At 45.2% G+C, this 27,452-nt stretch overlaps 1 protein-coding gene across 3 annotated transcripts in view; it reads right to left on the reverse strand.

The window, feature by feature from the left end:
* Positions 1–27,452, reverse strand: part of MAP1A (microtubule associated protein 1A) — a 52,824-nt gene that overhangs the window by 4,923 nt on the left and 20,449 nt on the right. For 2 of the 3 annotated variants that reach the window (XM_021541823.2, XM_031505727.2), the window contains exons 3-5: positions 10,045–10,127; positions 9,510–9,650; positions 284–8,972 (exon numbers count right to left, since the gene is read on the reverse strand). In XM_021541823.2, coding sequence (XP_021397498.2) covers positions 284–8,972; positions 9,510–9,650; positions 10,045–10,127 — 8,913 coding nt within the window. Of the gene's footprint in view, positions 1–283; positions 8,973–9,509; positions 9,651–10,044; positions 10,128–26,821; positions 26,871–27,452 lie in introns of those variants that run through there. The other variant, XM_021541825.2, reaches the window with a different exon arrangement.

Raw genomic sequence — 27,452 nt, forward strand, 5'->3', positions numbered from 1 at the left:
CCCCATCCCCCATTCTGATGGCCTATGTATGCTATCCTGGGGTATTACAGTAGTCTTTCTGGAAGGTCCATGCTGGCTTCTTGCCATCCCTGTGAATTGCTGCTACTCCTAGGACTCTATTGCACTTTGAAATCAACCTTTTGTGCATCTCAACTTTATCACTGCTTATAACTTTTTATGCCTGACTGGGAAGTTCTGTTCTCTGTTCTGCTGTGTTTAACCTAGTGCTTTTCTCTGTGTTGGACCTATAGAGATAATGCATTTTTCAGGAAGGATTTCTTACCGGGATTTGTTTTGATGCCGTTAACAAGGCTCTTGCCAGGGTTGCTGTGACTGCTCTTGGATAACTCATCCTCTGGCATCAGCGCACCACGTGGTTTGGGCTTTTCTCCTCCATCTCTTTCTTTTTTGGCAGCGACAGATTTTGAAGATTTGTCAGATGACTGTTTCACAGGCGTGGGTGATCGTTTCCCTTTCACATCTAATTTCCGGGCAGGTGAAGAAGATTTAGGTTTGTTCAAAGGCTTCCTCACACCTTTGTTCTTTTCTTTTATGTCTTTCTTGGAAATTTTATCAGTTCTGCTCATACCTTGCTCATTTAACAATATATCAGGGTCTACCATGCAGACATCAGGGTGAGGAGGGTGGGGATGGGGATCTACCATTGGAACAGGCTGAGGATCATGGCTGGACCTAGAACTGGCATGATGAGCATTCCCCACAGCTTTGTCTACTGGGAGGAAATCAGCATCTTCATCTGAGTCCATGTTGGCATCTGCTGTGATGGATGGACATTCTTCAGTCTCAGGAGGGACATCGGAGTCTGACTGGGAGGTTCCAGAATCACTCACTGATGTTGGAGGAGTTTCCTCCACTGTAGCACTTTGCATGGGACTGCTCCCAGTGTGGGGTGGTTTCCCCTGCACTGAAGGGTGACCCTCCTCCTGTGAGAGGTCACTGTCGTCAGAGAGCTCATGGGGGCTTGGGTTGATGAATGAGGGAGAGAGCTCTCCCTTTCTCTGCTTGTATTCACATGAGGAAAATTTCTGTCCACAATCAGAACTGCCTCCTAAATGGGTCTCCATGTCATGGGAAGCATCTCCACAGTCCTCTGCTTTTTTACCCCTCTGCACATCTGGGAAAAATGGCTGGAAACTGTTTTCAGGGGACATCAGAGAGGAAGGACGGCTTTGCCTCTCTGTTTCCTCTTTGCCTGTGCATGGAGAAAAACTGCTGTCAGAATCAGGACATGTTTTTTCATCTTTTGCCTCCGCTGCATGGTATGTGCTTTGGAAAGCTGGCAGACTGGTGCTCACCTCTGTTGGACCATTAGCTGTGGTTTCATCTTTGTGCTGACGATGAGAAAATGATGTCAACACGTCAGGAAGAGATGTCAGTGGCAATGGCTGCTCTGCAAATGGTGCCTTCTGCTCTGGGCTGCTACCACAGTGCTGCTGCTCTTGCTCTGCAGAGAATGATGTGGGCTCTGAGCCCTGGCACTCTTTTCTGCATGGCAAGGTGTGGTCACCCATGCCACAGGGAAATGGAGACCCATGTTCTTCAGCAAAGACAAAGTCTTTGGTTTCAGCTGCATGTATTTTCACAGCATTATCTGGAACCAGTGGAGACACATCCCAAGCACTCCTGGTACTTGATTCTACTCCTGCGCCTGTGGATGTGGAAAGCATATGGGAATAGAAACTTTCTGCTGTAGTCTGTATCACAGGAGTGGTGGCGTCAGATGAAGGTTCCTCTGACAGGCTGGAAGAGTCATCTTTCAGCTGCTGCTGGGTGACAGACTCTTTCTCCACACCTTTGGAGAACACCTTGTCTTCTTCAAATGGACTCAGCAGTGAGAATTTAGGAAAAGATGAATCAAGGCTGCTGATTTTCTCAGAAACTTCCAAGTACTCATCTTTGTTTCCCTGGTCTGAGAACAAAGCACAAGGAGACTCTAAAGAAAGAGAAATATCCCCTAAATGGCTTGCTGAGGTTTGCTTATGTCTGTTGAATGCGCTGGCTGTTTCAAATGTGGAAGAGTTATCCATCCCTCTGCTCTTGACCCTTGGGCCCTGTTCGTATACTTCTGTTTGTTTGCTGGAAGCAGATTTCAGGTATATGGCTTGCTCTTGGCACTCGGAGGCCACTGCTGCACTTGGATAATCTGCTACCCAGAAATGGGATTCCTTTGTGGATTTTTCAGCAACCTCTATATTTTGTGAAGAATCATGGCACATTTCTGAAGTTTGCTCATCTCTGTCTGTGTCTGGCATGTCACTGTAACCAGCAACATATGTCTCCACAACAGCAGCTGATGCAGTTGTCCTACTTTCATATTTCTTTTGCCAGCCTGGACCAGAGGGAGAAGAGGCAGCAGAGCTGGGTGAAAGGGACTCCTGACGTTTGCTCTGCAGGAAGGGGTCTGAGACAGGGAAGTTGCTGATGGCTGAGATGCGTGTATAGACAGTACTTGCAGCTTCAGCAGGGCTGTGCAGTTTAGACTCTTTTTCAGACTTCTCCTTAGCACCTTTTTCTAGTTCTGAGTCACTTGCACTTTCTTCCCCTCGACCTGCTTTCTCATAGTAGACATCCTTGGGATTTGGGATTTCAGATTTCACAGACAAAGATACATGCTCCTGGCTAGACAAAATTATATTCTCATCTGGACAACCAGCATCAATATAGGTGGATGATTTTTCTTGATAAAAGGTATCAGTTGTGATGGTGGGAGAGGCAAATGCTGCACTTGCAGATGATGGGTGCAGTGTAGAGTCCAGTTCTCCTGGCAAAGCAGAAGACACATTCAGTTTTTCCTGTCCTTCTGATGTCTTAGGCTTCCCTGTTTCAGACAAGGGCAAATATCTTTCATGGATGTCTCTATAGTCAAAGACTGCATCTGCTTTATCCTTAGGGGATGCTGGAGATGACAGTTCCTTCTCAGCAGAGGTATAAAGGCAGGACTCTTCTTCCTTTGCAGACACATGAAAATTTTTACCTTTTTGAGAGTTCAGTGCTGTCACTGGCACCTTGTCAGTGTGACCTGGGCTGTGTGCACCCATGGCTGTGAAGGGGGAGGGTCCCACTCCAGACACAATTACCTTCTCATAGATGTCAGCATACTTGAAACTTCTTTCATCGGGGTAGGGAGTTGGTTCTCTTTCTTCTGGCTCCTGTCTTGTGGAAGTGTCATCATCTCTCTGTGTGCAGACCCCTTCCTCATAGGAATAAGGCTCAGGGGAGCTCCTGGAATAGGTCTCTGGAGGATACACCCCTCGGATGGTAGCACCCACAGCCCCAGCACAGCTTTTTTGACATGGGCTTTCTGCTGGAGGAGAATGTGCACACTGCCCTGACAGCTCAGCACTCCCTTCTGTGGACTCTGCAATAAATTCTGCTGTTCTCGTAGATTGCAACAGAGTAGATGCTGCTGCTGTCTGCTCTTTTCTTCCTGTAGAGTCATACAGACCCTCAGTGGATTTGCAGTCATCCTCTTGCCTGATACCTGACTTGTATTTGCAATCTATTTCCTGATACAAATCACTGATATCTAATTTCTTTTCAGACATCTTTGATGGGACATCCTCCCATAAAGGTGGCTTGCACTGATCTAACTTGTAGGGCCTCTCTGCTCCTGGTGGTGCCTCTATCTCCTTTCCCACTGCAGACAGGGGAGATGTCAGAATTTGGTCTAATGACTTTGCATAGATATCTAGGACAGCTTTCTCCTCCTCGTCTAAGCAGGAGCAATCTTGTTTAGAGGTCAACAACAATTCTTGACTTTTTTTGTTTCCAGTTAAAGCTTTGGCCTGATTTTCCTCACCAGGGACATACTGAGGAGATAAAGGAGAACCTCCGCTTTGTGTTCTTTCTGGGACAGTGATGTCAGCAGGAATCACATCCACTTTCTTTGTTTCTGATGTAGGTTTGGCACCCTTCTGTGTGTCTTCTTTGTAATCAAATGACTCCATCTTTAAACATTCAGTTTCTGTTTGCAGTAGCATGGGTTTGTCTTCAGCATGGTGAAGCTCCTCATCCTCCTCATTGGGTAATTGCCCTCCTCTCCCACTGTCTCTCACTTCCTGAAGATACCCAAAGGCAGAACCCCATGCTTCCCTTTCTGCTCCTCTCCAGGTATGGCTGCCAGGCAAGGCAGGAGACAGGTTCTCCTCCTTTCCCAATTTAGGAAGGGATTTTGTTTCAAATTCTGGTACCTCATCCAAGAATGTACTCTCCCTCTCTTTGTCATACCTCTGCCACCTTCCCTGAACAGGGACCTCTTCTACCTCTTCTGGAAACCACACTTTCTTCTCATAACTTAAATCTTTCATGAAAAGCTTTTCCATTTCTGGAGATTTTTTTCCTTGAGCTTCCTTGAACCTGCAAGATTTTATGCCTTCAGGAGAAACATGTGAACATGTTTTATCTTCACTTGGGCTAGATTCTGTAAAATGTAAGCCCTTTGCATCTGGAGATACTTCCTGAGAATCCATGCCTGCATTTCTTCCCCTCAACAGGCCCTTTTCTGATGCAGAAAATAAACTGCTGTCATCTGGAGACATTTCTTCAGTTGAAGAATCTCTGGGTGATGTGTCTTTAACTGAACTACTTTCTGGGCAAGGAAAAGATCTTGATGCTTCTTTCAGTTCTTTGGCAGAAATTTCCAGTGATTTTTCGTATGTAACTGGGCTCTGATCTGTGAAACACATGGATTTCACAGCTTCTGAAGAGAATTTGTCAGTGCAGCTGGACACAGTTTTTTCTTTTGCAGATATCTCTTCTGTGAAACTAAGAGCTTTGATATCTCCTGGAGAAATTCCTTTAATAAAAACATCTGAAGAGATTTTCCTGCTGGAACTCTCAGTGAGAGAAATGGATTTTGTTTCTTCTGGTGAAATATCTTCAATAAAAGCATGAGATTTCTCTTCTTCTGAGGTGTCTCCTGTGAAATATAACTGTTTTCCTTTTTCAGTAGTAACTTTCTTAGAAATATCTGAGGATTTCTCTTTACCAATCGTTTCTTCTGTAAAAGAAGGTGATTTGATGCCATCTGGTGACAATTGCAAAGATCTGTCATTTTTAGATTTGCTTTGGCTTGTGAACTGTGGAAGATCCACATTTCCTAGAGAAGTTCCTGTGGCTGCAAATGGCTCGAAGGACAAGTGTTTTGTGCTGGGATGCTTGTCATCCTCCCCAATCACCACCGTGTCCTGCTTGTGGTAAGAGAGCCAGGGCAGCTCCTCCCTCCTCACTGGTTGCTCCTGTACCTCCTCCTCAGGAGATACTGGAACATCACTGCTCAAAACCAGTTTGTGCTGCACAGGTCCAGGAACTTCTCTTTCATGTCTGGATTTAGCCACAGATGCCTTGTCTTCTCTGAGAGATTCACCCTTGTCTCCCTTCACCACAACAGAAGTTTGGCCTTCCAGTTTCTTGGCAGCAGCATCTGTTTGTTTTTCAAATAGATCCGAATCTACTGTTTCAAGCTTTTCCTCCACTGGAGACTGGTGGAAGGGTGTGTGCCCTGCACTGGTGGGGCCAGATGGAGTGGGAGAGGCCATTTTGACTGTGCTGTCATCAGGACTCGTGCATCGTTCTTCAGCCTCTGCAGAGTCAGCCTGGGAAAATGGTGTTTCTTCAGTGGATAAAGGCATCATCTCAGTGGGAACACTGATTATCACATTGTCAGGGCATCCCTGAGGAGCAAACACGGGGGCATTGTAATGCCCTTGGAGTTTCTCAGGCATCTCAATATTTGGAGTCCCATCTTCTTCATCTTCTTCATCTTCTGCCTCCTCATGAAGGTCCATTTTTTGAGTTTCCACTTTCCTCTCTGCTTCTGCTAATGCATGGAAATCTTCAGGGGGTGGAGATTTAAAGCATTTGTCTTCCTCCAAGGATGATGTGGGAGAAATTGTGCCAGCAGAGGGAACGTAGTCAAGACCTTGGGTTGCTTCAGTCCTAGAAGAGGGCATACTGTTTCCTGTGTCCAGAAGTAAAGAACTTTTCCCAGTCTCTTCTGTTTGTGGTGCTGTTATGGATGCAACAGATTGATCCTCTGCTACTGATGTTGCAAAAGATGAAAGCTTGTCACATTCAGTAATGGAGGTAGCAGAAGATATGTGTTCCTCTTCAGCTAGAGGTGCTGCCACAATGTTTGTAGGATATGCCAGGATTTCAGACTCCTGCCCAGCATAGCCCTTCGCTGAAAGGTCAGCAGGAGGCATGGCCTGTATTCCACGTACTGCTTCAAAAGAGCCTGGATGGTCAGGAACAGAAATATTATAGGCACTGACATCATACTTCAAGTGTGGGATCCTCTCTTCCTGTTCATCATGTATTTCTTCATCAGAAATAGTCTGCTCTGTTTCTGAGTAGCCGGGGATAGTTTCATCTTGGATATAAGAAACATGTTCTGCTGTTGCTCCTGGTGGGACTGGCAGGCTGCTCAGATACGACTCTTCCTTTGTTATGTCCTTTCCAAGTAACTTGGTTTTTTCATCCATGAAACTAAATTCTCTTTCCTTCTCTGTAATGGTAAACAGTTTGTCCTCCCTATCATCCTGATTCAGCCCACAGAATTCTCTATTCTTCTCCACTTTCTCCTCTGCTTTCATGTGCTGTTCTTCCTTTTCTTCCAGTTCTGCCTTTTCTATCACATCACTCTTTTCCTTCTCACCCTCTTCCTGTATCTCTGTCCCCTCAATATACTTTTCACAAGTTTCTGCTTCCCTCTGTTTTCTGTCCAAAGAGATTTTCTCCTCTTCCTCCTTTTCTTCCTCTCTGAACACTGGTGGCCAAACACCCTTTGCCAAGAGGTCTGTGTGTGATGGCAGGTGTTCTTTGTCAGGTAACACCTGAATGTCCTTGCCCTGCTCAGCTTTTCCCTCCCAGTATCTTATGTCATGGTTTTCATCTATTGTTTTTCTTTCATCCTCTACTTTTTCAGCAGTATCTCCCCTCAGCTCCCACTGATGGACTGCCATTTCCTCTGCTGATGATTCTTTTTCCGTATCAGTAGTAGTTTCTCCTTGGTCAGGGATCTTTCTTTTTAAAATCAGATCCACTTCAAGGTTACTCTGACCAGCCATATCAACAGAGTCTTTTATCTCTGCTTCAGGTGGTCTCATAATCTTATCACTAACCTCCATATCAGACAGTTCTTGAGTCAACTGCAAGGCCCCTCTCTCCTCATGCTTCAGCTCCTCAAAGTCCTTTGTAAGATCTTCTGGTGAAGACAGGACTAACCTCTGTTCCACTATGGATGTCTCTCCTGAATCCACTTGTACAGGTGCCTTCTCCATTGGTAATGTCTTAAAGTCAGCAGGTACCTTTTCAGATTCTTTTTCAGGTTTTACTTTGATCTTCTCGGTTTTGAGTCTGCCTGGAAGTTTTGCTTTGTACAATGTTTTTCTTACTTCTGGGGTAAATGGTTTCAAGTCTGGTTTAGAAATTTTTTTGAGCTCTGGTTTGTTTTCTTTCTTTTTATCATCTTTCTTTGCATCTTTTTTCTCATCTTTCTTTCCGTCATCTTTTTTTGAGTCCTTTTTCTCCTTCTTAATCTCTTTCTTTTCTTTGTCTTTCTTCTCCTCTAATTTGGATACTTTCTCTTTGAGATGCTTTTTTCCAGCCTTGTCTTTTGCCAATTTTCTTTTCTCAGCTTTGAGAGCATCACTTGTTTCTGTCTTTATCTTTTCATGTTTAACAGGTTTCTCAGGAACTTTCTCTGTGTGCTCCTTAACCTTTTTTTCAATTTTAGCATCCTTTACAACTTCTGGTTTTACTTCCTTAATCCCCTCCTCAACTGCTTCTTCCTTCTTGACTTGCTTTGTCCCAGATGGCTTGGGGGAAGACTTAAGACTCTCTTTACTGTCAGTTCTTTGTTTAATTTTGGTCTGCTTCAGCACAGGTGGAGGTATTCCAGAAGAAATATCTTTCTGAGTAGCCACTGGATACCTCAGAAAATCAAGGTGCTTGAGTTTCTCAAGACCTTCCAATATCTTATTTTGAGGAGCATTTCCAGGAAACAAAACCCTTACAATTTTCTCTGTTGGGCTGGCTGGTAGCCATACCACTAGGGCTGTGATAGATGTGAGATAGGGAACAGAAATTTCACCTTCTTTCCCACTTGCAAGAATGATGCCAGTCTTTGCTTTACTATTGCCAGCCCATTTCTGCATTAGAAACTGCATTTCTTTACTGTCCTTGACAGGGTTCAGTATATACATGTCCAGCTTACCCACTCCCATTTTGTGGAAGAGTGTGATGGGCTCAATGGTGCTGCTCACCACCCTGTAGAGAGGCTCTGATTTAATGCCCAGTCTGTTGAGATAGTGCAGCGTCATACATGCTTCTTCGATGCTCCTCTTTACTTTCATGGAGGCTTCAGGCATCTTCAGCTTTTCAGGAACGTTAAAAAAAACCACCCCTAGCTCCGGAGAAATTAGATTTTTCATCCAGTCACTGTAGTTGGTAGAGCCCTGGGACTGTTCTTCCTCTTGCTCAGCAACTTTCCTCTGCAGCAACCCATTGATGCCGGGCAAGTTGTCTGCACCAATGTGGGTGAGCAGGATTGAGTCAATTCTATCCAGGTGCCTTACCAGCTTCCAGAAACATGATTTCCTCTCAGAGCCACCATCCACAAGGATGTTAAACCCATTGACAGCAAAGAGAGCAGAATCACCTCTTCCCCCAGGGAATATGTAGCAGCAGGGCTTAGAAAGCTTCAGAAAACCCCCTGAGGTAGGTGGCTCCAGGAGATCAAATGGAGATGGCACGTCAACTGTCTCAGAGACATATTCTGCAAATTCAGACACCCCATCCATTTCTGGTAGAACTGGATCAGGATTCAGTTTCAGATTAATAATGTCCTGAAATCGAGGATGCCCAAGGTTGCTCCAGGCTCCTTCTCCCAGGCACGACACAGTAAGAGAGGCCTTGGTGTCTGAATCAGAGTTGCTGAGAATCTGGGTGACCTAATGAGATAAGCACAGACAAATAAAAGTCAAATAGAGCTTTGGGACCTATACAGCACTTAAAAAAAAAAAAATGCAGCTAGTTAATGCAGAAATACTGAAGATACCATGAGCACTTTACCAATGGAAAACACTGGGGGTAGACAAAATAGTTTGAAAATCCATGGAAAATCAATGCATAGAACCATGCTCTCTTTTGAAATTCTTAATGTTTTTGGAAGCTGCCCACAGTTATGTAAAGACCCACTTTAAGAAATTTTAAGTGTTTGTTCCCTGCAGAGCCAGTTTGGAAAGTTATTTCAAGCTGAACACTTAAAGGAATCACCCATGCCTGCACCTTGGAAAACTTAAGACAGTTAAAGCAAGATTCTCAAAACAATAACATGAATTATTTACAGTATGCAATTTTTTGCTGGATTTCAAAACCCATCTGTCTGCAAATCTGCCTGAAGATTACCTGAAGGAGGGCGCAGGCTGCATTATTCTACCATGCACTCTGAACAGGAGGGGGTGTGCTGGATTATGGCTCACACTCACCTCCGGATCTGAAAGTATCTCGGCAAACTTCTGGTAAGTGAAGGTCCCTGTTTGCAGGACCAAGTCTCCTTCCTGGTCTGAGCTCTGACCACAGAGGATCAGCAGTTTGTGGGCTGATGAATCACACACAAGTGAGCGGACCTGTTCAGACAGGAGATGAGACAGAGGGCTGCCGTCAGAATTTACTTGTACTCCACGCCAGCACCCAGAATCCCAATCCCACCAACAGGCTACAACTCACGTTATTCAAAAATAGCCAAACCCCACATTTTCTACATACGAGGAAGTGGCTTATGGAAGAGGGAAGACACTGCTGCTGTCTGCCCAACACAGCTCCATGTCACATCAGAGTTACTGTGTATATCCTGATTACTGGCAGGACCAGAACACCTGGCCTTTTCACCACACATTGCAGCAGACTGGCAGCAGGTTTGCACTCTCCAGAAGGTACAAAGTGTGATAATCATGACCTCCATGTCAAGCAAGGGCAGGAGAGCTGATGTGGAGAGAACTTGATGGCATATCTGGTCCTTACCTCAGACACAATGCTGTCCACATTAGGATTTACCAGGATCACCGTGTCCAGGGTGTCACTCCGGTGATGGAGAGTTCTTTGGCCTGAGGAAAGAAAAAGGATTCGACAGGATGAGAGAAGCTGATAAGACAGCATCCAGCTACTGATATTTTAGCCTCAACAATTCCACTTCAGTGTGGGTTTGATTTGCAAGGCTTCAGTTTGCATTCAAGACCAGTGTGATACCAAGTCTCATAAAACAGACCAAACTCTTTTCAACAACAAGGAAAGAAATCCTTCTTCTGGATCAGCACGGTCAGCTCCAACATATTCTCAAGTCCACAGAGCCAGGCATGTTGAGCTGCCTGCCCGTGCCAGATGGTTGTGTCTGTAAACATTGGTACAGACAAATTTCTCCTTTCCAGACAGAAGTGCCTTCCCTCATCGCAACTACCACAGAGAGGTGGCTCTAGCACTGTCCAAACCCTACCCACCACAGGGCTCTGTGAGCCAGTGAGTGGGTGCCAACTCAGCTTTCACTGGAGTGGTGCAGCGCTGGTATGAGTCTCCACTCATTCGTAACAGTTTTTTTCTTTAATGAAGCATTTTTCTTTAATCCAAATGTGCACTCCCTAAGTTGCTGCTATGGGAAGTACCTAGACAACAAGAATTCTCATTCTCCTGTCAGAGGCACAAATAGGAAACAAGACAGGACTCTGTTCTCTCTCTATATTTAGAGAAAAAAGGGAGAAGCCAAAGAGCAAGCAAGATCCTGGGAGTGCAAAAAAGCAATTTTGCTCACCTTGTCATGGGCATTGTACAGATATTTGGTAAAATGCTACCATAATTCCAGGGCCCTATTAAATTATTAGACAGAAGGGTAGCAAGTGTCTCCATGCTGACAGCCAGGACCAGAGCCACTGCTGTATGTCCACATCAGACAGCTCTGGGATGCAGGACAACATACAGCACCTTCCCTTAGCATTTCCCTGATCACTGCAGGCAGCACAGAACCTTTTATTATTACAGTCTTTGCTAATACCTACCTCTGGACATTACATCCACTCAAAAAGCCAGGCACTTAGAACTTAACTACTGGAATGTATAATTCACAGGGTTTAAGACTTTCGTAGGTTTTAATCCCTCATAGACATTGTAGGTCCATAGATCTTCACTGAAAATGAACAACTATTTTTATTTTGCATTTTTTAGACAACTGTTGCTTGCTGACAATGTTCTTTCCACTCTCCACAATCTCCCATTGCCTCTTTCTAGGCAGATCTCAGTCCTTCTTAAATAGTTCTATCAATCTGGTGGAAGGATGGAAAGGATGGAAGGTCAATATTCAGCATAGCTTTAAATCAAACTCACTTTACTGGAATGTTTTACTAGCAATTAATCAGACAGATAAGCCCAGAAGGTAGCTTTCAGCCCAAAGAGAGCTAAACTCTCAGCAGAATTATTTGTAGTTGGCATCTCTAGCTGCTTTCTCAACTTGTCTTTCAGTTTGGCTAAAAATTGTCCCTCCAGATTAAAACCAAACCATCGCTGTGCAAAATGCATTGAGTTCAGTGGCATTTCTGGCACTTGATGTGGAATAGGCTGGAGACACTGGGAAGCAAGTCCCTGTGCACAGAAGGGATGTTGCAAGTAAGGCATGGGGAGCAGCATGGGAGGGTGGGAGGAGGCACAGGCGAGGAGGGCCCAGGAGGTGTTCTGGGGCATTCTGTGCAGCCAAAAGAAATAAAACCCCAGTCATCCTTGAGGCAATGATAATTGTGAAGGCATTGCTGATGTCCCAGAAGTGCTGACAAGGAGCACTCTGGATTCTCAGGGATCCATAGTGCAGCATCCACACAGCTCCCCCATGCCAGGATGCCAGTCCTGCTGCTTGGGCCATGCAGAAGAGAAGTGATCTGCCCCCATTTTTCAACGTTACTACTGGGACAAAGTGACACAGCCTCTGCTATCTTGGTGCCCATCTGCAGCACTAACAGGCATGAAGACACTGCTTCACACTGCCATCCCGCAGTCCCAGCCCAGGCAGCTGAGCTGTCCTCGCTGAGGCTGTAAACAAAGCCTGGCTGTTAGCATTCTGCTGGAAGCACCTCACCCCGCAGGGAAAGTCCCCTGCACGAAGAAAGAGAAAGCTCAAGCTGCAGGGCCAGCAGTTGCTGGCAGATGGGAGGGATGAATGGGGAAGGACTGAGTCTTGTGAAGGGCTGTGAGGATGATTAAGGGACTGAATTGTTTTCATACAAGGTGAGGCTGAGTGTGGGGGAGGGATATTTTCAATATGAATAAATAAATACCTGATGGGAGGGAATGAAGAAGAGGAAGTCAGATAGGCACTCTAAGAAGTGCTCAGTGACAGGATGTGAGGCAAAAATTAAGACACAGGCGATTTAATCTAAACACAAGAAAACACTGTTTTTACTGTGAGACTGGTCAAATACTGAAATAGGTTGTACAAAGAGGTTGTGGAACATCCATCTCCAGAGATACTAAAAACGCAACTGGATACAGGCCTGAGAAACCTGCTTTTGCTTACCCCTCTTGAACAAGTGTGATTGGACTAGATAATCCCAAGAAGTCTCTTCTGGCCTACAGTTTACCAATTCTGTGACATTGTGAAGCACTGCAGCCCTCCATAGCTTTGCTCCTGACATGCTGCAGGGCAGATTCCCTCTCCAGTTGCAGCAGCTGACTCTTGGGAGTATACAGGAGCAGAGCTGTACAGATAGGCCATCACCAGAAACATGGACTCACCGCACACACCCATGCATACCAATACCCCAAACTGTTTTTTAAATAAGTTCAGAGGCAAATAGAACAGCACATAAACTCCAGGCTGAACTGCAAAGTGTGAGTAAGGCAGCAACACAGTGCCCTAACGTGGCCCATGCCCCAGCCCCTATTCACCCCAAGCTGGGGCAGTGGCCTTCCCAGCCCAGCCAGTAGCAGCCTAAGGGTGCACAGCTAAGGCTGCACACTCAAGGCCTCTGTGAATCCAAGCATTTATCAGGCTGAGAAGCTCTTTGCTGGCCACTTTCTCTATACAGCCTGTGGTAGCAGCTGTACAGACAGAAGATTTCAACTCACAGCCTGGCACATCATTCCTCTCACTAACAAAAACCACATGCACCAGGAACGTGTAGCAGTATGATTGACATTTCAGACATGGTGACTGGAAGCACACTGTTCAGGTCACTTCCTGGTATTTGTCCTTATTAGAGCTCTATCACAGTGAAATGCATGCATTGCAAATGAGAAAATCCCTCAATTCCATTGACCAGTACAAGAATATCCTTCTCAGGCTCCTGAAGACTGACATCTTCAATTTACCTGGAACAAATATCTGGACACAGCTCATTTCCAGGTGCATTCTGAACACAGATCCCTGACCCTGTGTAGTCCTCTCCAACTATATTCAGAAGCTGCTACATTAAATAAATATCCTCTCTTCAGTAGCATTGCATTTCTCATTTTGTATGAACCCTCACTCTGTGTATCCAGGCACATTCTAATTTTTGTAATGACCCTTGTGCACATGCACTTCTAGGAAACATTCCCATCCATCTTGTCCCCACCAAGGCAAAAGCCCTGGTCATTACCATTTGTTTCTTCAGAGGAGAGTTTCTTTAGTCCCAAGGAACTGCTGTCATCTATCCCTATGGTCACTGGGATGAGCAAGAACAGAAGTATACAAGCACGAACACAGAAGAGTCACAGGGTGTCATTATTATATTTTGTGTATTATTCCCCACCTATTTTTTATGCATCATAATATAACCTAAAATTAGCTTTGCACCGAATAAAGATCTTCCGTTAGGGTACACAGTGACATCCAAATTTCACCCTGCCATGAAACTATTAAGCTCTTTTAGGGAGTCTAGAAGGTTTAATTTCTCTAATGTGGTTGATTTTGCTTTTTTTGACAATGAATTTAATGGACACCATGACTGTGCAATTTAGTTGCTGAAGTTCCTCACAGACTTTTCTAGATCTCAGTAACTGCATCATCTACAAATTCAGCCACCTCCGTGCTTCTTCATCATTACTGTACTGATCAATTTTGTATCTAGTAGTGGAAATAATGAAGCCCTTGTACTTTACCTCTGAATGCTGCACAAAGATGACATTTGTTTCCTAACTTGATGTCTGTCTTTTAAGTATTTTTGACTCATGGCATTACTTGCCTTTTACCCACACAAAGTGCTTGCTGCATAACATATGGAAACATTTAAACATGTGGAAAGATTTAATACACAAACGCACCACAGTAAGTTTTCAGAAAAGAGACAGGGTATTTGCCTTCTCCACACAGATCACATTACTTACCATTGTGCAGAAATATCAGCACCCTCAACCCAAAGGCCTGAAGGAGACGCATACAGCTCCTTCCTATAGAGCAACCACCCATGGGTGCCTCCTCCAGGAGGCACTACACAAAACATCCCAGAGGTGGTGAACAACAGCTAATCTGGGCTAGAGGGTGGATTTCCATTACTAATGCTGAGAAGGGAAGAAAAGTCAGAATTCTTTTTTTTTAAAGACTGTGTATAGCTCACATACTAGAAGAGCTGAGGATACCCTCCTTGCTGTTCACAGTGTTTTCAAGAAGGGCAGCAGAGAAGTTGCTAGTCTCCCTTCTCTGGTGACCAGCACTAGTATATGAGGAAATAGAATGAAGTTGCATCAGGAGAGTTCAGATTGGACATTAGAAAATGTTCTTCACCAAGAGGGTGGGCAGCCTTGGGAGCAGGTTCCCTGGGGAAGTTGGCTACAGCACCAAGCCTGTCAGAGTTCAAGGGGTATTTGAATGATGCTCTTAAACATATGGTTTCATTTTAGCTAGACCTGTGAGGAGCAGGGAGTTGGACTTCGTGATCCCTACGGATCCCTTCCAAATAACATATTCTGATTATATGGTCCCTTGAGTGTAGAATTCCTTTGGTTATGGTAGAGGATAGCAAGTGAAGAGCGAAACCACACTGACTCTGGAGTGGGAATGAACTAACCATTCAGGGCTGCACCTGCAAAGAGGCAGAGGGAGAGAACGGAGGAGCAGATGCTGTGGGTTTAGTGCTCAGCAGTCAGGCAGAGAGGACTCTTCTGTGGAGGTCACACTAGGCTGGAAGAAAGGACAATGCACTGGGGTAACTGTGACAAAAAGGATGCTTGAGAGAGAGAGAGAGAGATGATCCTACAAACAGACAGATGGCTGTAGAGGCAGAAAAGGAGGTCATGCTGACAGTGCAGAACCTTGTGTTCTGCTGTTTTAAATGGAAGCATCTAAAGCCCCTGTAGCTGCAGAATAAATTCTGGGCTAGTCTGAAGAGCTGTCAAGGATAGCTATGCAAGATGCTGCTTGTTATTTTCTTTAATCTTTCAGATCAACAAATTTCAGAGGTCTTATTCTGTTAATCAGGACTGGAAGAACCACACTTACAGCTCACCATGCTGAAATCAGAGACCAAGTGTCAGGTCTCAGTTTCTCACCTTTGTGAAATGATGCCTTAGGCGAGAGCACTGAGTTATCTTTCAGGTGACTGTGCTGAAATCAGTCATGATGCTCTGACTGGTACAACAAATCAGAATGAACATAGGGGCCAAGAGATGATTAAAGGACTGGCACATCTTGATGAGAGGAGAAGCCAGGTGGGACTGTTTAGCCAATAAAAGAAAACTCAGTACCAGTCTGTGTACCTGTCTGATAGCAGGTGCAAATCTGGGCTGCAGAGCTCCCACAACTTTGTCGTCCAGAGGATGGAGACTGCTTGCCTGACCACAAAGAAATCAGCCCTTTCCCACCCAAGGTGCATTCTTTATCCCTCATTACCTCTCTTAGGCCTTCCCACACCCTTCCTCCCTCCTTTGTCCCTAAAATTATTTATTACCAGGCCAGGTTCTACCTGTAAAGTGAATGCCAATAACACCTTGATAAAAAATGCGGAAGTTTTAGAGTCTGAAAATGTTATCAAGGCTCACAAGCCACAGTGATTAAAAATTGACTCTTCCTCACTTCTGGATGTCTCAGCTGACATGAAGATCCCTCTTCAAGGGGATACTGTTGAAAATACTCTAACAAGAAGATCCTAGATATTGCTATGGCTCAATACCTTTTTGCTACACTTCAGCAAAGAGCTGAGCATAGGATTACATGGTCTTCCTGATGTTTACTGAACAAAGTCCACCTTTGAAGACAGTCAAACCATGCCTAGGGTTCTTAAAGCACATATATTTGCAGAGCTAGTGCAAGCTGAAAGACTGCCATTTCCTTCACTCTGAAATTACATAATAACACTGATATAGTAACTGACTCTCTCATTCTGAGGCTGTGAAGTCTCCAACTGCAGTTTCTTCAGTGCCAATGTAAGAAAAAGGATCCAGCCCCAAATGGTGTCCATTCAGAGAATGAAACAACATAGTCATTCACCAGCACTCCAGGACTGTACCAAGTACAGCAAGCCACAGCTCCTTGGGAGGGAGATTGTAAAGGCCAGAGGAAAAGGAGAAAAGGTTCTGCACTAAACTCTGGGCAGGGTCCTGCCTCTCATCCTGTCTGTGAAGATACATAGTTCTGCCTCTCATCCTGTGTTCAACTGCACTATGGAGTCACTCCTCTGCCAGACCAGGGCTGCCACATGTTGTCCAGTAGTGAGGGAAAGGAGTCAATGTGCCCTTGTTGGAAGCAAATATCACACTTCCAGCACCTGAAGAGCATACAGCTCCTTCCTCCAGCAGGCAACCTGAACAGTATACAGCTGGCAGACAGGACCAGCTCTGGCTGACAGAGACCTAGAAGCTCTACCAGCTAGTGAGGTATGCTCAGGAGTTTGAAAATAAACACAAAGTCTGCTTTGGCAGTGAGTAGATAGCCAATTACTATGGATTCACCATTCAGGTCCTCATGTGGTGGTTCCAGCTCAGGAACTCACAGTTTCTTGCATCCCAGGGATATACCTGGATGTGTTTGTCACAATAACAGGACAAGTCACACACTGTTCCTCCTTACCATTTAATGGCAGTGTTGTGCAGGCAAGGTAAGGAGAGAAATACCAAGTGAGGAACACTGTGGCAGCAGCTCTCTGGCCATAGAGAGCAACAGATAACTTTCCCAGGCATTTTCCTGGGAAGGCTGTGAGAAGACCAGAGAAAAGAATGAGAAACATTTCTTATCTTCACTTGCTGCACCTGATGTTGTGCACATGTGGATTGTGTAGTGAAGATTTGTTTACCAAAGAGTGATTTCTTGATTGGTCACCGGTGATGGTGTTTGGATTGATTGACCAATCTGGTTCGACTGTATCAGACTGGCTGTAAGGGTGATGAGTTTCTTAATAATATAGTATAGTATGATATAATGAAGTGATTGATCAGCCTTCTGGAATCATGAAGTCAATGCTAATTATTACCTGGCTGGGGGCCTGCAGCAACAGAGCTCAGCTAGAACTTGGCAGAAACCCCCCAGAAAAGGCTAAGAGCGATTCGGAGTCCTAGGTGGGTGGCTGCTGTGCACACTGGTGCCTAACCACTGCCTGCCAGAGCCTGAGGTAATGCAGTGGTCCCAGAAATTCTGGGCACATCCATTCTTTGTTGCTTTTGCAGAGATGAGCAGAGCAAAGGGCTCAGACAAATCACTAGGGATCACAGCAAAAGGGCTGTCTCACTGCCTCCTTCCCTCCTGACACAACATGTGATAGCTGCAGTAACTACTTATTTTTGTAAGCTTATTGGGAAAGTGCTGTAGTTTTAGCTTGCTAGCATGATTCAGCATCTGAGAATGATGAGGAAATGGCTTTGTGGTCCTGCAGCAAGTGCTCTGCCTCTCATAGTCTAAAAAAAAGTCTACTGTAAAGATTCATTTCATACACTTTCTATTTTTAGTCTTCAAACACAATGCAGAAATAGAGAAATATTTATTTGTCAATGGCTAGATCAAAAAAATCTATCCCCTTAAAGGGGATCTTTCATGATTTTCTCAGAGAAACTCATTGTGTACCAGCAAAGGGAAACATTTTTAACAGAAGTATGAAAATAATCTGAAAATTGAGAGGCAAGAAACTGCAGCAAAGTGCTAAGCCCCAGTCAGGGAGGGCCAGGGCAGAGTCATGTGCTGTCTGTGGAGCAGTGGAAACCATCACCCAACAGGTCACAGATGCAACCAGGGCTTAAAATGAGGGGTTTTAAACTGCACCTAGGAAAGAAGGGGAAGTCAATGGTGTTTAAGCAGGAATATATTATATGTATGAGTTTTTATTTTTTATGAAAATTTCAAAATAGTGTTTGATGATTTTTCATATTGAGATACGAGATCAGACAGTTAAAAACACAGTACTACTGAAATAAAGTCCTGTGGATCTGCAATAGGAGGTGTGCCTTATCTGGAGGAACTGAATAAACAAAGCACAGCAAAGTACAAAGCAGTGTGCAGAGAGAAGGAAAATAATTCAAACATCTTTATGAAGCAAAGTATTCTATACAGACTGAAAGCACACCCACACCAACTTATGCCTCTTAACAAGGGTAAATCTCCAGATACTGGCTTTGGCTGTAGCTAATATCCCAGCTGCACACTGAGGGGAATTTGGGGTACACATGGCATATTGACCACCATTGCTCATATTCCAGTTATATTGAAGCTGAGTAGAAGGTAGAGGAGCACTCTCTCTACACTATGACCACACATCCACTAAGGGTCTCTGTTGCTGCAAGCCACCAGACGGGTAATAATTAGCACTGACTCCATGATTGCACAAGGCTGATCAATTGCTTTATATCATCCTCTACTATACTTATTAAGAAATTCAGTAACCCTTACAACCAGTCTGATACAGCTTTAACCTAATTGGTCAATCCATCCAAACACCATCCAATGTCCAATTAAGAAATCACTCTTTGGTAAGCAAATCTCCATAACACATTCTACATGTGCACAACAGCAGGTGCAACAGTGGAAATAAGAATTGTTTCTCAGTCTTTCTCTGATCTTCTCACAGCCTTCCCCAGGAAAATGCCTGGGAAAGTCTGTGCCTGCTCTCTGTGGCCAGAGAGCTTGCTACCTGGTTCTGTACCTGGACAAAAGGGTGACAGGGATTACCTGTCACCGGGTAATTACCCAGCCCTGACAGGGAGTTTGGCAGTGCAGCACAGAGGGCTGAGCAGAAAAGCACACAGCATGTGCAGGAGCATCAGGGGAGCCAGAGCAGAGCTAGGGATGCATTCTGTACCCCTCTGAGAGCTTTATCTCAAGCATCCAACCAGAACACCCACACAGTTGTCTTCAGGAGGACAAACAGAACAACTAGTCACAGATACACTTTCACAAAACACTGCTGTATTCCAACTCTCTCAGTGTAAAAGGAGCTGTGACATGCTAACACCAGAGGAGAAGAGAGCATCTGATTTGGGACAGAAAAGGCACAAACTTCAGAACAGCTCAGAGGCAGAGCAAAAGCCTTAAAAGCTGCAGAACTCTGCAACTGGAGAACTTACAACTACAAAAAGAAGACAGCTCCACAAAGGAAGAATCAAGATTCTCAACAGGAATAGGGTGAACAAGTGAAATTAATTGAGAACCATACTAGGAGGGACAGAGAAAGGAAAAACACAGCAGTGAGCCAGTAGAAAGAAGAGTATCTCTGGGAGGACCGAGCAGCAGTGAAGGAGAACAAGATCTGGTTTCTAGAAACATTGCTGAATCTGTCAGGATGAAGAGGGTTGAGGAATCTGAAAGTGTTCTCAGGTTTCCTTTTATGTAAAATGCTGGAGATATTTCATAACCCACCTTACCATAGTGTTACTGCATGCCAGGAGAACTGTTCATGCTTTAAGGTAAGAGCAGGCTCTGTGTAGTGACTGACTGCCTTCTGGGGATTTACTACAAAGGTGAACCAGCAGCAGGGCAAGAGAAGGAAATGAAATATTCCTTAAGGTGTGGGAGGTTGTGGGCACTTGCCACATCCCAGGAGATATTTCTGCTAACCACTTGCCTGTGCTTCCCATCTTCCCTCCTCCCTGTGATATTTTCATGCCATCTACAGCTCCTCTCCCAGGCAACCTCTATTTCTATACCATGTCAACCATAGCAACCATCTCTTTGCTCCCTAATTTCACACACTGTCTCACTCTTATGCTAAGGAGAATTTGATCGCTCAGCCACTTTAGAACCACTAATTGAAGATGCAGGTACTCACTTTGGAAACAGTTTCATATATTTCCAGAAGTTACTGCCTCACAACTGGAAGTTATACCACCACTGAGATAATTGATAAGGTGAACACTTCTACCTCGCTTGCCAGGTGCTAGATTGACCACAAAAAATATTATGTTCCCTGCAGCAGTTTTGCTGACTCATGTAGGCCTTGCATACTTCTGCTGAGGAACAGTGTGTGGCATTCACATAAATCAGGAACGAAACCCTGCACAGAGATACGGCCTCCAGCTGTGAGGAGTTGAATCTGTGACTTCTTAAATGTCTCCAGCTATATCCACTAAAGAAAACCTAAACACACATTAAGATACCCTCTTATCTGGTGTCCTCACTCCACAAACTTCTGACAGACTGGTCCCTTTGGAAACCAGATTAACATTTCCCATTCCTGCGTCAGCTGGACTTCAGCAAGGAGTTGCTGCCAGTCCCTGAAACAGAGGTCCCATAAAACCACTCCTATTGACACTGAGGCAGATACCCTGTCCCAGGTTCCAGAGATGAAGACTCCTGTAAGTCATGAAGTTGGACAGCTTATTATATCTTCATTTTAATAAGAATATGGATCCCAGAACACATGCTCTCCCAACCAGAACATAGCACAGACTGAAGAAAACTGCATGTTTCTCTTAGTTGAGAAGTATTTGGGAAATGCTGACTCTGACTGACTTGGAGACACAGCTTATGATCTGTTCTATTTCTCTTTTTTTTTTTCCCCTCAACTGATCAATATGACAAATTAACTGTCTGAGGCAGGGAGAACTTAATTGTATAAAAGAGGGGATGGCTGTAAACACAGGAAAATAACTCTGAGATTTCCTCCTGTTTTGCTACTGAGATGCCAAATTTCTAGAAGAGAGTCCTGCCTCTGATTTACATCAACTGCTTGGACTCTTTAAACTTCATTCCTATTCCATACAATTAACAGTCTCATTTCAAATAGCTTTTCTTCTCTCCCTTGCTTGTTTTTAGGATGACCCGCTGAATGTCAGCCCTCATGAAGATACAGTTATTAAACCAGCTGTGAACTCAGTGGCTGAGGTGGTTGGTAAAGCCCAGGACTGCATTCTGCTAGCCCTTGAGAAAAAGCAGCTCTCCTCTGGCAACAGCTTTCTTTGTTGCATCTTGACTTCGCACTCTTGGTTCTAGTTGACCCTTGATAGATGCTCTGCGTGGTCTGTGTTCCTGGGATTTGATTTGTGGTGGAGTACAGCAATAATGAATGCGATACAAAAAGTTATTTCAAAGTTGAGAACTTCAAGGTCTCCTGTCCCTTCTGCCAACAAACACAGAGCCTGTCCATTTAGCACTGAAGGGAGAGAGCTTTGGAAGCAGCCAAGGAGGTTTCTAGCAGAGTAATTCCAGGCCATCTTCCCCTCGTTATGTCCTCTCAGCCACTGCCCCTCACCAGTCTGCTTGAAACAAGCTCACTTAAGTCTTACTTCATCTCAGGAGCCCCTGCTTCCCAATGCCACCCCATCTAATCAGGTCCCTTTCAGCTTGCAGATTAGACAGTGGAATCAGGAACTGAACTTACTAATCAGGGAGAATAAAAAGGACCAGGAGAGGCTTCCATCACCACAAACACTTGTCTCAGGGCCTCTCACTTGTTCAGTTCCCTCAGAGCTATGCAGGCATGGAAGCCTTCCTTGCTCCCTGCCTCCCTCTTCCTTGGCAATGATCTTTGCCTTTTGAGTGTGGACCAACAGCAAGAAAGAAAAGCCATAACAAATAAAACTCACACATAAATCTAGCAACCAAGAACTGGACTAAAACACTTATTATGCTTGTACCTATTAGCCTGCAAGCTGATTCTTCAGAAAGATGCTATGTGGGTCAAAGGTGCAGAGAGCTACCCTATACAATGCTTTTGTGCAAAGGATTCATTTTTGATTGAGGCCATTGACTTCTTATATGGCTTGCGTAGTGTCTGCATTTCTGTCTAAGTACTGCAACTTAACTTACCCCTCTTCATTTTTATCAATTTATCTTTTCAGAACATAAATCTAGTCACCCAGAAGATAAATCACTGGCTTCTTGCCCATTTCTCTTCTAAGATCATCTGGAGTGCCTGATGACAGACCAACGTTCCTCAGACAGTTTTCAAAAGGGAGGTACTAATGGCTTTTTCCTTCTAGTTTTTCTCCTCAACTACTTAAAATTTTTACATTGAAGCTTAATAGAGAATGGACAGATGATATCTCAGTGAAATAAAGGGTTAGCAAAGTGCAAAAGCAATTAACTGAATTTCTGAACTTGAAAGTCAATAGAGGAAGCCAGTTATGCTGCCATGCTTTTTTAACAGAGTTTGTAGCTATAGCATGTTGTGAAAAACACCACTGAACTTTTACAGCCCCAAGGCAGGTTCTAGCAAATTGCCAGGGCTTCACAAGAAGGTGTGTGAATGATAGTAACATGTGCAAAGAGACAAATGTTATTCAATAGTTTTGTAGCTACTGAAATATTATTCAGTAACTATGCATTGATAACGGACATGCATATTGAATCCTGTCCCTCTGTGATTTGCAAGTCTCCTTCAGCTGGTGATTCTCAGCCTTCAACTTCTTGGAGGAAATAGTCAAGCTTTTACTCTCAAAAGCAAAGAAAGGGTTCACTAATATCTTTCCAAATACTGATATTGGGATAATGTTGCTTTTCAGAAAAGCAGAAATTAATCAAAATTGTATTACCCATTAAAAAAAAAAAAAAAACAAAAAAAAAAAAAAAAAAAAAAACCCAGTACTATTCTATGCATTTGAGAAATCAGTGGAGCAAGACTTCAAGGACTGTCTCAGGAGAACTAAGAACCTGCTGGCCAAGGAGATTAGTGCTCACGTTCATCTGTGAATAAAGCATCAGAAGGACAGAGGCTTCCTGAAGAACTGGGTACATTACTAATTGTGCCATCAATACTAACTTTTAAAGAAATCCTGGAGGGGAAGCTATGAGAAGAAGAAAACTGATCTAAATTCACCACATAGAAATTTATCTCCATTTACTTAGTGTGAAGCAAAGGTAAAAACAAGCCACAGAGCTTAGGCACAGCAAAGCATAAACTAATAAAGACTGCTTTTTGTGTGTCCACCCTGCTCTGTTCCACCACCATAATCCCAGCTTCCTCCACATTCCCTGCTGTCCACTGCCATACTCTCAGCTCCACTTGTGAGCCAAAACTACCAACTGTGCAAGTGGCAGCATGCTCAGACAGCCATGGGCTGACAGCTGGCGTGTGAGCGGGGAGTGCAGGACAAACAGATGTGCACTGCTCCCATGAAGGCACTGACTCTGACCACTTGCCTGCTCCACCAACTTTCACAAAACTGGTAGAAGCCTGTTAATTTCAATGTTTAATTGAAATATTTTCAATGTTTTAGAAGGAAAGTGATTACTGCAAACACAGAAGGTGTATTTGTGAGAGGAATTCGTACCGTGCACTCAAGCACCTCTAAAGGGATGGAGAAAAAAATAATACAAACTAAGAAGTTAGAACCAAACTAGCTCAATACTTTCACTAATCTTTCTTGTCAACAGCTACTGTGCTGGTATTGGAATCCAGAAAGTTCATGATTTTTGAGGGGGAAAGAAAAATCTTTTTCCATCTCAGTAAATTCTCTCCAGAATAAATTTTAGGCATTCATTTACACATAGCTTGCTCTCTTTCCTCCCATACACAGTTTCTGGTATGGATGGAGAGTCTCTATCACCTGCCCTTCTTCCCCGGGTACTTTTGCCTAACTAACAGGCTGGAAGTTACTCTCTCTGTTTTAAACTAGCTATTACTGTTGGGTCACTGTGTACTAAACAGACTACCTGAACTGCTTTGGGTTCCCATAGCATCTCCTCTCAAGGACTGGAGGCTTCTCTCTTCTGCCCATCAAGGAGCAATGGAAAGTCTGTGATAATGCCTGTAGCAAGCACCCTGGGCTCTGCTAGAAGCAGCACCCACTAAGATCTCTGTACTCAGACGCTTATCACAAGAATGTATTACTGCATCTTTAGCTGCTTCTGAGTTTCTTCTTCATTTGCAAGATGCATCCCAGGAGTTACCTAGGAAGGTCTGTGCCTGAACACGTACAAAGAGCACAAGCCACATCCCACAGAAACTCATGCTGACGAACCACTCTTCTGTGCTTCCCCTGGTGTCCAGCCATGCCCCTTAGGAGACACATTGCACCTCTTGTTCACACACATGCAGCTTCCCTGCTTTCACCAAAGAGCTGGCAATTGCTCACCATGCTCCTGTGATCCAGTCTATAATCCATTTACCACCACACCTGCTGAGGATGTGACTCAGGTATGCCAGCACGATAGACAATGAGGAAGAGTGGCAAAAGAACATGACAGGAGGTAGATTTTTTGTCAGGAAAGAAACTACTGCAAAGATACACATCTCTCTATCTGCAGAACAGGAGTAAGGCAGAAGGTCTCACAGCCTGGCCTTGCCAGATCACACGAAAGGAAAGGAGGGGAGAAAAAAATTGTGTCCCAACTCAATAACTACTTGCTGGAGAAATTGTAAGGACAGACACAGAGGCTGGATGCAGCCAACCAGTATGGAGCCATCAAGGAGATAGAGAGGGTACTGGCCTGACACAGCAAAAGGACCCCTACCCCATCAGAAGAGGAATCCCTGTCATTCTGGAACAGTGCCCAGCCTGCAGGGCTTTTCACAGTGGAACCAGAGCAACTTGGAATAGAAACAGCCTCGTCTCTGAGATCAGAGAATTTAAACCAGAGCTTGTTTTTTCTGCAGTCACAAGCCAGCAGGCACCAGCTGCAGAATTTGCCGCAGTGTGTGTGTGCGTGTGTTTCTGCGTGTGTGAGTGTGCAGCAGCCATGCTCCTCCCCTCCAAGCTTAGTGTATGATCAATGACACACTGATTACAGCTCCCTCCTTTTTCCCCTCCCTACATCACTGACAGTCCCAGTCTGATCACTCTCAGCCCCCTCTCTTCTATATTAAGAAGGCTTTTGTTGGCATCACTACTGACTTCTTTTCATTGCTCCCTCCCTGGTTAACGGTTTTGCTTCTTCTCTTTTTCCCTCTTAGCCAAAACAACCGTGTCTGACAGATATTCATGGCCATATACCCAGGTGTGTGCAAAGTGCCAAACTATGCTCTTGCTCCTTTAGTTCTGAACACTGGAGATAAAAGGCCATATTTTGAAATACTTCAACACATTTCAGCTCTAGCATACAGATAACTTAACACTTTTAACTAGCAGCTTGCTGGTGGCAACACTAATGAATGCCAGAGATACCCTATTAAAATAGAACCTCATGTGTCTGTGACTGCAGAGGTGTCATCATCACACAGTACCACTGGTAATGCAGGAGAGCTAATGATAAAGAGACAGCTGGCCCCTTATCCCTCTGTGTTACAAGGGCAGTCCAGCAAGGTGAGGGATGACAAAAGACTACTGCTAGGAAAAAGAAAGCATTTTGTTACTCTCATTTCTTAAGCACAAAGTCCCTGCTTATAGACTACTAGAATGAAAATCAGCTCCAAGATTGGCCATATCTTCTGCCTCTTCTGCCACTGAAAGGCTGCATCACTCACATTTTAGGAGAACCTTCCCTTTTTCCTCTCCCACTCACTGGACTCATTTGGATGCTTTTTTGGTGTACATTTGGAAGAAAGTACTGTTGTGAAACTTAAAGTCAGACTTCAAGACTACTCATATGCAAGTGTGCAGCACCAAAGGACAGAGAAATTGCAAAATAAGATAGGCCTTGTATCTCTCTTCCATCAAATCAATAGCATGACAGTCCACCTTAACAACCCTCCCCCCTCCTGCCTGGCATTAGCCTCATTCCAGCATCAGATGAACGGTGATACAGACGCTAATACTGTCTTTCGCCAAGCCTCGCCCAAAGGCAGCATCTGTGACATGCCTTGTACCGCTTCCTCCGTTCTCCAGCACCACACCATCTTCAGGGACAGAAGACTATACTGGAGTAAAACATAATGCTGCAGGACCTCCTTACGTTCCTGACATGCAGAATACCTTCTCCAGATTCTTCTATTAAATCCATCTTCATAAGTCCTTCTTTGTGTTTGAGCTAAGGACACAAGTGCAGTAAACAGCTGAGCAGCTGGGGAATTTGGGTTTTGTTCCTATACTCGAGCACAAGCAGCTGAGAAGGGGGAAAGTCCGCAGATCATAGAAACCTCAAGCTCCATCCACAGCCACCTTCTCCTCTTATTACTTATCCCGCTCAACCGCCCAAATTCCAAGGAAATAAACCCGCACCCGCTGTGACCGCTCCGCGGAGGCGCGTTTCCTCACCTGCGCTTCTGTCAGGGCTGCGCAGCCCCAGCAGCTGACCGGGACCGCGCACAGGAGCGCAGAGCCCGGACAGGTCCGCTTGCCGTCACCGATATCCCCCGTTACCTCCCCAGAAAGGCCCGTCCTCCCCGGCTAACCAACGTCTTCCAAAGCAACGAGCACTATCCGAGCGCGAACAAAGCGCCGCCGCCGCCTCCATCCCGCAACCTCCACGATACCGGTGCTCCTCACTCCCGACCGCCCCGGCACCTTTCGCTGCTCGCCCCAGGCCGATGGGGAAGGAAGATGCACCTACCATCCTGGCCGGGAAGCGACGTCGATCGGCTGCCCCGAGCGCGGAGGATGCGCCGGCACGGCCCGGGCTGCGGCGAGCGGCTGCCGTGTCACGGAGGCGGGGAGGAGCCGCCGCGGCCCCACCCGTGCGCAGCGCGGTTTAACCCTGTGCGGACCGCGGAGCGCCCGCAGCGGCGGCCCCGGCACCCCCACGGGGCGGCCTTGCTTGCTCCGGTGCTCCGCGGCCAGCCCAGTGAGGCTCTGGCTCGCGATCTCCAGGCAACGGCTTGGACAGAGATCTGTCCCGCGCTGCGAAGCACCCGACAAGGGTCAAACCGCCGCCCGCACTCCGAAATAGTTGACACGGGTCAAACCCCAGCCAGCATGGGTTCCGGTGCTGGCTGAACACTTTTCACACCACTCTTAGGCCTCACGGGCCTCTCTCTCCTAACGGGCTCCCGGAGGGGTGCTCTTCATCCCACCTGGGGTGCCTTCGGCTTAAGTTCCTCAAAACTGGAACCTCACGTCGGACTCCAGCTGCAGAACTGCTCCTCCAGTTAAAGACAAGCGACACGAACCACCCCAGCTACCCAGTCGGGGACAGATGACTGACACCACACACCAGCACCTGGCTGCTCATGTACAGACACGGG

This window comes from Lonchura striata, chromosome 11 (assembly GCF_046129695.1).
Source record: "Lonchura striata isolate bLonStr1 chromosome 11, bLonStr1.mat, whole genome shotgun sequence".
Lineage (NCBI taxonomy): Eukaryota > Metazoa > Chordata > Aves > Passeriformes > Estrildidae > Lonchura > Lonchura striata.